Source organism: Cherax quadricarinatus, chromosome 61 (assembly GCF_038502225.1).
Source record: "Cherax quadricarinatus isolate ZL_2023a chromosome 61, ASM3850222v1, whole genome shotgun sequence".
In the NCBI taxonomy this organism is placed as follows: Eukaryota; Metazoa; Arthropoda; class Malacostraca; order Decapoda; family Parastacidae; genus Cherax; species Cherax quadricarinatus.
The window spans coordinates 6,586,803-6,597,998 of NC_091352.1; the positions used below are offsets into that span (position 1 = coordinate 6,586,803).

An 11,196-nucleotide genomic window follows, 5' to 3' on the forward strand; every position below is an offset into this window, starting at 1 on the left:
TCTTTCAACACACCAGCCGTATCCCACCATAGTATAGTAATTTATACCGGAGAAGGGGTTTCTAGCCCCTTGCTCCCGGCATTTTAGTCGCCTCTTACGACACGCATGGCTTATGGAGGAAGAATTCTGTTCCACTTCCCCATGGAGACTTTTCTAATTATACCTTTTAAATACATTTTATGTGCAATCACACTATGGTCATATCAGTCAAATGCTTTTGCTAAATCAGTGTACACTATATCAGCATTTAACTTGTCTTTTGGAGCATACAGGACAACATTGTAATGATCTAACAACTGTGAAAGGCAGGAGCGACCAGCCCTAAACCCGTGCTGCCCTGGAATGTGTGCGCATGCAACTGTTGTGATTCTACATAACTGGTGATCTTGCTTCTTAGGACCCATTCAAAGATTCTGATATTGTGTGAAGTTAGGATTAATGATCTATAGAGTTTTGCAATTACTTTACTGCCTTCTTTGGGGCAGTAAATGGGGCAATGTTAATGGTTTTAAAATGACTGTTGGATGTTCGAGCCCCTAGCACTCCAACTCTTCCTGTGACAACCCCAAGTCTCCTTCCATCCACCCCAAATTTATATACCCTAGCCATTATATTTTGTGCCATCATCTCTAAATGCCTAAATAACCTCAACAATCCCTCTTCAGCCCTCAGAATTATACTCTTCGTAACCCCATGCATTCTTCTAATCTCCAAGCATCAAATTCTCAGCACAGTGTCTCTCAATCAAGACAACTCCACTGCCTCCAGCAGCAGAGTTTATGCTATATTCAGTAATATCCCCTCACTGTTATACATCCCTATAACTGAGTTTTCAAAGTACATGCCAACACAGAATAGATTAAGTGTATACAACATACTTACTGTTCTTTAAAATCTAAATGTGGAGGATCGAAAACAATATAATTTTTTGAAGGGACCCCCTTATCGTCAATGATGTCCCCATATCTGCAACAAAATTTTATTTTATTAATCAACAAATACAAGGAAAAAGTGTTAATGATTAACAAGAGACAAAATTAACTTTCAACAACTGCTGTACTAATATTTGTCTTGTACACACATTATGAACATAATTATTAATTACAGCAGGCAATTAATTAATTAGTATAAAAATAATTATTACAGCTTTTCCTCACTTAACGCTTTGACTGTTTCAGGCCCCTCTCTGAAACTGTCATTCTATGTCGCTCAATTTTTTGAAAAAAAAAAAAAAAAAAAAAAATCATGAAATGATAGAGAATCTTTTCCCGATGGTAATGACACCAAAAGTTTGAAATTTGGTCGAAAACTCATGGAATTATGCTCCCGCGAAGTTAGCTGTCTCGGCGACATATGCGTATCGGCGATTTCGCCCACTTTGAGCCCTATTTTCAGCCAATTCCATTGTTCCAGTTGACCAAACTCATAGCTATTTCTTCAGAATTCCATTTTATCTATCAGCTGAGTACAAGAAACCTCCCATTTACTAATTTGGACTACCCAATATGGTGGTCAGAAATTAGCAATTTGGCCAATTTCACGCAAACTAAAAAAGATGCCAATTTCAAAATAGGGTCTAGAATAAACAAGGTAGACATTCGTGGCACTAAAATAACATATGCTCTGTTCATTAGTCACATCTCTAGGCCCCTCTTATATTATTATTGCTTTCTATTTTGATTTTTTATTCATACAAAAAAATACAAAATTTACTGTTATGCAGACTACTGCATTATTGTAAAAATGGTATAAATAATATCAGTACACTAGTGAAAGAATATTAGACTCCCCAATTGACGTGTATTGGACGTGTGGTGTGATTTATTTACTCCTGAACATTGGTAAAAATCGAACATTTCCGCTACTTTGAGCTCAAGTTTCAAGGTCATTTTCATCATCAAAGTAATGAAAATCATCTCTATTTCTGTAATATATTTTCCATTTTATCACCTAAGACCATGAAAACGCGAATACAATGATAAATACTATACGAAAATACACCTCAAAGTCGGCGTTTTATTCCAAAAAAACGATCAGTTTTTTTTTCTCGTTACGCAATGTGTGCTGCAGGATTTTTTTTATGTGGTGCACACTGACCACACAGACCCATTCTCTCACATGTGGGCCTACCAGCTTTCTCCCGCTTGATTTGAAGCCGCTAGAATTATTGAGTATACAGTGGACCCCCGCATAACGATCACCTCCGAATGCGACCAATTATGTAAGTGTATTTATGTAAGTGCGTTTGTACGTGTATGTTTGGGGTCTGAAATGGACTAATCTACTTCACAATATTCCTTATGGGAACAAATTCGGTCAGTACTGGCACCTGAACATACTTCTGGATTGAAAAAATATCGTTAACCGGGGGTCCACTGTATATACGTCAGAAACATTGGCTCGTAAGACGTATTTATACGTCAAAAACAGTCAAAGGGTTAATGACAGAGTTCCATTCCTAAAACCACGTCGTTAACCCTTTCAGGGTTTCCGAAGTACTAGTACGGCTTACACACCAGGGTTGACGTACTAGTACGCCTAAATTCTAGTGCCTTCAAATCTAGCAAGAGAAAGCTGGTATATGAAAGAATGGGTCTATGTGGTCAGTGTGCACAGTGTAAAAAAAATCCTGCAGCACACACTGCGTAATGAGAGAAAAAAACTGACCATGTTTTTGGTTTAAAACAGCAACTTTGCACTGTATTTTTGTATGGTATTTATGGTTGTATTTTAGTTTTCCTGGTCTCCTTTTATAGAATGGGAGACATATTACAGAAATTAAGATTATTTTGATTGGTTTCACAATGAAAAGTACCTTGAAATTGAGCTCAAAGTAGCAGAAATGTTCGATTTTTGCCGAAGTTCAAAAGTAAACAAATCATGTCACGCATCCAATACACGTAAACTGGAGAGTCTAATATTCTTTCACAAGTGCGCTGATATTATTTATACCATTTCTACACTAATGCAGTAGTCTGCATAACAGTAAATCTTCTATTTTTTGTGAGAATAAAAATTCAAAGTGGAAAGCAAAAGAAATGTAAGAGGGGCATGGGGACATGACTAATGAATAGAGGAAATGATATTTTAGTGCCAGGAATGTCTTTCTTGTTTATTCTGGACCCTATTTGGAAATTGGCATCTTTTGAAATTTGTGTGAAATTGGAGAAATTGCTAATTTCTGACCACTTTATTGGATAGTTGAAATTGGTAAACGGGTGGTTTCTTGTACTCATTTAATAGAAAAAATGGAGTTCTAGCAAAATAGTTATGATTTTTGTCAACTAGTACAGTGGAATTGGCTGAAAATAGGTCTCAAAGTGGGCGAAATCACTGATGCATAAACATCGTCGAGACCGTTAACTTCGCGAGAGCATAATTCCATGAGTTTTCCATAAAATTTCATACTTTTGGTGTCATTATGCCCGGGAAAAGACTATCTTTTCATAAGAAAAAAATAATTTTTTTTTCCCGAAAAATTTTCGACCCTGAGAACAAGTTTAGGAGAGGGCCTCTCGACCCTGAAAGAGTTAAATGAATCTGTCGCTAAGTGAGGAGCACACTATAATGGTAGTGGGTTTGTGTCAACCATCTCTGATATTGTTTTAATGTCATCTTTGCACCATTTATAACATTTCTGGTATATTTTTAAATGTTTATACAGTAGTGTACTGTATACTGAAATAAACAGAATAGAGAAAATCAGCTCTAATATACAATATTTAGGTTTCAATACTGGTCTAAGAGCTCGTTTTAAGCCTGAGGCATTGGTAAACAAGTACGCTAAGTGAGGAGGGGCTGTATTTACATTATGCAAATAATTATTATTTACATTATACAAATAATTATTATTTACATTATACAAATAATTATTATTTACATTATTCAAATAATTATTATTTACATTATTCAAATAATTATTATTTACATTATTCAAATAATTATTATTTACATTATACAAATAATTATTATTTACATTATACAAATAATTATTATTTACATTATACAAATAATTATTATTTACATTATTCAAATAATTATTATTTACATTATTCAAATAATTATTATTTACATTATTCAAATAATTATTATTTACATTATTCAAATAATTATTTACATTACATCATTCAGCTAGAATTTTCTGAACAAATATTTTAAATACTTCACATCCATAGATTATGGCAGTATTATAAACATTAACCCTTTGACTGTTTTCGACGTATAAATACGTCTTACGAGCCAATGTTTCTGACGTATATATACTCAATAATTCTAGCGGCTTCAAATCAAGTGGGAGAAAGCTGGTAGGCCCACATGTGAGAGAATGGGTCTGTGTGGTCAGTGTGCACCACATAAAAAAAATCCTGCAGCACACATTGCGTAATGAGAAAAAAAAAACTGATCGTTTTTTTGGAATAAAACGCCGACTTTGAGGTGTATTTTCGTATAGTATTTATCGTTGTATTCGCGTTTTCATGGTCTTAGGTGATAAAATGGAAAACATATTACAGAAATAGAGATGATTTTCATTACTTTTACGATGAAAACGACCTTGAAACTGAGCTCAAAGTAGCGGAAATGTTCGATTTTTACCAATGTTCAAGAGTACATAAATCACACCACACGTCCAATACACGTCAACTGGGGAGTCTAATATTCTTTCAATAGTGCACTGATATTATTTATACCATTTTTACAATAATGCAGTCGTCTGCATAACAGTAAATTTTGTATTTTTTTGTATGAATAAAAAATCAAAATAGAAAGCAATAATAATATAAGAGGGGCCTAGAGATGTGACTAATGAACAGAGCATATGTTATTTTAGTGCCACGAATGTCTACCTTGTTTATTCTGGACCCTATTTTGAAATTGGCATCTTTTTTATTTTGCGTGAAATTGGCCAAATTGCCAATTTCTGACCACCATATTGGGTAGTCCAAATTAGTAAATGGGAGGTTTCTTGTACTCAGTTGATAGATAAAATGGAGTTCTAAAGAAATAGCTATGAGTTTGGTCAACTGGAACAATGGAATTGGCTGAAAATTGGGCTCAAAGTCGGCGAAATCGCCGATACGCATATGTCGCCGAGACCGCTAACTTCGCGGGAGCATAATTCCACGAGTTTTCGACCAAATTTCGAACTTTTGGTGTCATTACCATCGGGAAAAGATTCTCTATCATTTCATAAGAAAAAATAATTTTTTTTTTTTCAAAAATTGAGCGACATAGAATGACAGTTTCAGAGAGGGGCCTGAAACAGTCAAAGGGTTAAGCATGCAATGTGGTATCTATTACGTTGTTCTGGGAGGGCAGAGAGAGAACAAGTGACTGTGGAAGGGTTTTCATCTTTAGGAACCTTAACACAAGCTATGGCATAACTTTACCAATCTAACTTAAAGCATTTCTTTCAGGTCAAAAATGCAATTCTCCTTTATTAATGGCTACATGTTATATGCAATAAACTCCTCCCTACCAACTATTTCCAGCCCACAGCAAATATTCATATCCATGACAACTTCGCCATAATTACCTTTGATGTACCTTTGAAGAGCTTCGAGTTTCACTACTCTCGAAGCCTAGCCATAGGTCAGGCTTGTCTGGTGCTTGCCTGGTCAACCAGGCTGTTGCTGCTGGAGGCCTGCTGCCCCACACGTCCAACACAGCCTGGCTGATCTGGCACCTGGTGAAGATATTTGTCCAGTTTCCTTTTGAGGACTTCTACACTTGTTCCAGCCACGTTTCTGATATCTTCTGGTAAGATGCTGGATCGTCTGGGACCCCAGGTGTTGATACAGTGTTCCCTTATTATTCCCACTGCACCCCTGCTCCTCACTGGGTTTATTTTGCATTTCCTCCCATATCTCTCACTCTAGTATGTAATGGCAGTGTGCAGATTTGGGACCAGGCCCAGGAGTGCTTTCCAGGTATATATTATCACGCATCTCTCTCCTCCACTCCAATGAGTACATGTTCAAGACTTGACAGTATTCCCAGTAATTTAGGTGCTTTACTGGCTCAACGTGAACCGTATTTGTTCCAGCTCTGATATTTCTCCTGCTTTGAACAGGGCCATCAGCACTGAGCAATATTCTAAATGAGGGAGCACTAGCAATTTGAAGAGTGTCACCATCAGCATTATTTCCCTTGTTTTGAAAGTTCTCAATACCCACCCCGTCATCTTTCTGGCTGTCGTGATCTTGTTATGGTCTTTAAAAGAAAGGTCAGCTGACAATTATTCCCAGGTCTTTTACGTGTTCCTTTCGTTCTATTTGGTGACCCTCTTGAGTTTTGTAGTGTTCCTTTTGAGTTCTTCATTCTTTCCATACCTAAGCAGCTGGAACTTATCACCATTGAACGTCATGTTGTTCTCCACTGCCCACTAGTAAAACCCTGCTTATGTCTTTCTGTAATTTTTCAGTGTCCTAAGAAACATTAATTCAACTACCACCAAATGCACTCTCCCCCTCCCCATAATATAACAATGTAACCTAACTATGACTGACTAGAACATAATATAATAATAATAATCTTTTTCTACAAGTACTGTACATGTATAATGTATACAGGTCTAGCTGACATCAGTGACATACTACTATGAAGAAAGCCTCCATGTTATGTAGAGCATTTTGGGCAAATTAGGTCAGTTTTGTCCCCAGGATGCAACCCACACCACTCAACTAACACTCAGGTACTTACTTTACTGCTAGGTGAACAGGGACAGCAGGTGTCTTAAGGAAAAATGTCCTAATGTCTCCACCAGTACTGGGGATCAAACCATGGACCTCAGTGTGTAAGCTGAGTGCGCTAGCTCACACTTTACTAAGTACAGGACAGGCTTTCCTTCTATTGTATGCTTAAATACAACAGTATGTACTGCACTGAGGTGCAACTTAGCATACACCTAACTCTTTCACTGTTGCAACTCCAAAATTAAATTAAGGGTGCTGAGTATCGTGATTTTTAAAAAACTTATTACATTTTATGGATTTTTTTTCTGAAATTAATGACACCAAAAATGTTAAATTTGGTAGAAAACTTATAGAATTATGCAGATGCAAAGTCGGAGGTCTGGGCATAATTTACTCATTGACACTTTCACCAACTTCCTATTTTATGCAAATTCCAATGCTCAATTAGATGAATTCCTAGCTATTTCGTTAATATGCTTTCCATTCTACCAAATGAGCACAAGAAACTGCCCATTCTACTAACAGAACTATTCTATGTGCACAAAAGTTGATAATTTGCCCAATTTTACAAAATTTAAAAATATCCATTATAAAATCCGAGTCCAAAATAAGCACTGTAGTCATTCCAGCCACTAAAGCAGTCTTTCCTCTGTTCATTAATGTCATCGCTATGAGGCTTCTCCTACATAACGTGTCTGCCACTTTGAATCCATCCCATTATCACATAGCAATCAACAGATGGCAATAAACAACCAATAAAATAAGAACCACCTTAGAAAACACCTCAAAGTCAGTATTTTAAACCAAACACAAAGTCTGAAGCATGCTTTTACAATCATGCACTGCCTAGGGTAGGATTTTTTTTTTTTAAATGCAAACACTAACTGCACAGACTCATCCTCTCATGTCTAGGACAAAATTTAGTACTCACGGCTTATCTGAGGAAGCAGAGCTCAAAAAGCAAGTCTAGTGAGCAACACTGGTATCACTGATGTAGACGTACATGGGAAACAGTAAAAGAATTAATCATAAACATACACAAGCAAATTGCAACTCAATTTTTAATAAATTAATACTGGCCTTACCTTATTTCTGTTTCTCCTGTTTTTATTATCTGAAAAAAAAAAAAAAATAAATTAGAAATAATCTTAAAATGTGGAGATTAATCTCAAATGAAACATTAAAAATACTTGCTGCATTGATAATGTATTTTACCAAAAAAAATGTATTTATCTATTTTCCTTTCACTGTAAGGATTCTATATGAATAATGATGGTTCCTACATTATTTAGAGGCTAGGACCAACTTTTGTTTTTAACTCTACTCGAGCAAATGAAAGTTGAATTTTCACTTTATAGAGAAACGTTACAATTATGGTAACTATCAATATAAAGCCAAGTAAAAATCAGTTTTAAGAACCTGATAAAAAAATTTTGTCATTCTAAGATATAGAGGTAGAGAATTAGTGTGCTACAGCACTATGTATTGTTATACAGTCCATGTTTGATGAACATGTGCAAGACTACACAAAATAAATGGAAAAATATTCAAATATATAAGAAATATAAAAATTACAATATATATATACAGTACTTTAAATTTTATTTTAATTATCATACATATATGATATGCATGTATGTATGTATATTATCATACATGCATATATTTATGCATAAATATGCATTCACAATGTCTCATACACAAGCATGTGTTCCCCAAGCACAAGTGCATGTGTATATGTAATATGAAAGACATTTACAGTGTCATTGCAATACATGTAAATCAAGATGACAAAGCTGTGGCAGAGAGAGGGACAGAAGGTAAATCAAAACCAAGATCATCTGCTATGCATTTGATCCAACACCTTGTACACTGTCGCAGGAAAACATGTGGTGCGGTGCAAGCCTTTGTCATAAGCTATGTTTTGTTCTACGCAGAGCTTTATCATGAATTAACGCAGCTCAACCCACAGTGAGAGCTTATCCATAATGAAAGTTTGCTCTGAGCTGAGTGTATCACGTGTGAGCAATACCTACCATATAAGACTACCCCCATACATTACACATTCTTGTATGCTTGCCAGTCAGACAAATTATGACTTGTGTGTTATAATGACTCCATTTACATCCTAGAAATTACAAGCAGGCCCCACTTTACAGTATTCTGCTAGTGCAACGGCTTTAAATTATACCCATTCTTCATTTGTTAAAACTTCCTACAATATATTTACCACAAGCTAAGGACGAAAATATTATTTAGGCAAGTAATGTGTGTACTGTATGTGCATTTTTTTAGGCCTAGCTCTATTGCTCACTTAATATTGATAGTGTGAACATGTTATCAGGCTTTTATATGAATTTGAAAGTAAAGAAAGGCTACAATTCATTTTGCAGAAGAAGCCCACATCCTAACGTGCTTTATAAGCAGGGCCTCCTTGTACATGAAAACAATAAAAATTACTTAAGAAATGTAAAAAGTTTGATGTGAATATTGCTCTGTCTATAAGGAAAATGTTATCCAGGTAGTGCATAACTTGCAACTTACAAGGAAGATTGTGTTATTAAATTCACACGTGAATTTATACATACTGGGAAAAACTTTTAAGCAACAACAAATAATCAGATGACTATGGGAAGAAGCTCATATGAGGAATGAGAAAAATGTGCTAATGACTCGAGAAGATACATCACTTCCAGTACTGAATAATGAAAACAAATAATTTAAAAAATACATATGAACAAATAAACCAATGAAGAAAGGAACAAAACTGATGACTAGAATAATAGTTTACTTAAATGTGTGGGAGGGACATAGAATTATACTGTTAAAATTGACGAGAAGACAGGTGACAGCATCATGCACTGTGATTAGTTACAGGATCATACAGTCATGGTGAGCGAGTGTACTGGCTGATCACACACATTCACTGATGAGTGAAGGGAAAGTACAGGCTTCATTTTGTACCAAGGTGACAAGTATACCAGTATCAAGGTTCATACACACATTCAATGATGAGTAAGGGTGACATACAGACTTCATTGTGTATCCAGGTGATCAGTATGCCACCATCAAGGTTCACACACACAAATGCATTACAAAATTCATTTCTTACTCATACCATACAATTTTATCATTGACAGAAAGCCTTACTCCATCTGTGTAATGAATTTACTGTAAATTACAGTAATTCTTGAATTTATACTGAGAGGCACTTCATAAATCAGTGAAATATTGTATTGTACAGTGAAAATTCCCGACAAATTTTAACTTTTATTCATGAGAATACTGTTCATAAATATTTTTTTTTCCATTAGTTGAAGAGAGGAAAGTTAAGATTTATTCTAGTAATTCTTCATACAGTTCTCTACTGTAATTTCCAGTAAAACCCAACAAGACTATCCACCTAATGACAATATGCTCAGCATAATCCTACACTCTACAGTACATTGATATCAGGCCTTAACAAAACCATCTAGTAGCCTAAATGCTCTCCTACATGCACTCGGTTAAAATGGGAATATAAAATCATGCTGACACATGCATACACACCACACTAGTGCCCTAAACACACAGGTATTTAAGACAGCACCCAAGCTTAAGCCTACACCCTACAGTTATACATCACACGAGTGCCGAGTTGCTGTGCACAACATACACTCGTGTGCATCTCGTGGTCCAGCTGAGCAAGCATTAGCATGGAGCAAAATAACCATGACCCAGTCCAGCTGACTGTCAGTAAAGGAACTGGAAGCAGAGCAGTCTGTTATTATGAGCAGAAAGTGAGTGTTATGAGTATGGCAGTCTAGCACACCACTGTGAGCATCAGGTGTGAGGGGTGCACCAGATACAGTAGTAATGTAAGTAGTAGTAGCAGCAGCAGCAGCGGCAGTAAGGTGGAGATGATGGAAGTACCTTGGATGGTAACCACAGTGGTCTGAGCAGGCAGGCCACACCTGGCTCAGGGCCTTCTCCGCTCATGTTCCAGCAGTGGTGTTCAGTCATCGGTGCTGGAACTGATGATGACATGGGCGAATCTACTCTTGAACCGCATGGCATAGGCAAGTCCATGGTAGAAGGGCAGGGTGTAGGCAGGACAGGACACGGCAGCCGTGGGAAACCTTTATTTATCTGCTGCAACTGTTGCTGAATGTGCACAAGTGAGAGTGGTTCCCCAACACCCATTGTGTCATGAACATGGATGAGGTGCACCTTTGGGTCCAAATTTGGGTGGAGATGGGGCACTCCAGCATACACCAAGTTCTCCACCAAGTGCTGAGGAACACATGCATCCTTGGGAGCAGCTTCCAATAACACACTCACACAATCACGCCTGTGGTTGGGCTTGTTGAAGCACACATCAAGGGTGCAGGAACCAGAAAGTGGTGGCAAGGCAGAGTAGTGAGTGTTGTCCAGAAGGTGGAGGCAACTCCGAGGATCTAGCAGACCTCCCTGCACACTGTCACAGTCCCGGAGGTCGAGATGCTGACGGAAGTCTGAGCAAGGT

General features: G+C 36.8%; 1 protein-coding gene across 6 annotated transcripts in view; it reads right to left on the reverse strand.

The window, feature by feature from the left end:
- Positions 1-11,196, reverse strand: part of Tmem131 (Transmembrane protein 131) — a 301,352-nt gene that overhangs the window by 57,842 nt on the left and 232,314 nt on the right. For 3 of the 6 annotated variants that reach the window (XM_070098185.1, XM_070098186.1, XM_070098184.1), the window contains 3 exons: positions 10,605-11,196; positions 7,778-7,806; positions 883-966 (listed from right to left, as the gene is read on the reverse strand). The exon at positions 10,605-11,196 is cut by the window's right edge and continues 98 nt beyond it. In XM_070098185.1, the coding sequence (XP_069954286.1) occupies positions 883-966; positions 7,778-7,806; positions 10,605-11,196 (705 nt within the window). The remainder of the gene's footprint in view (positions 1-882; positions 967-7,777; positions 7,807-10,604) is intronic. The other 3 variants (XM_070098189.1, XM_070098190.1, XM_070098188.1) reach the window with 1 other exon arrangement.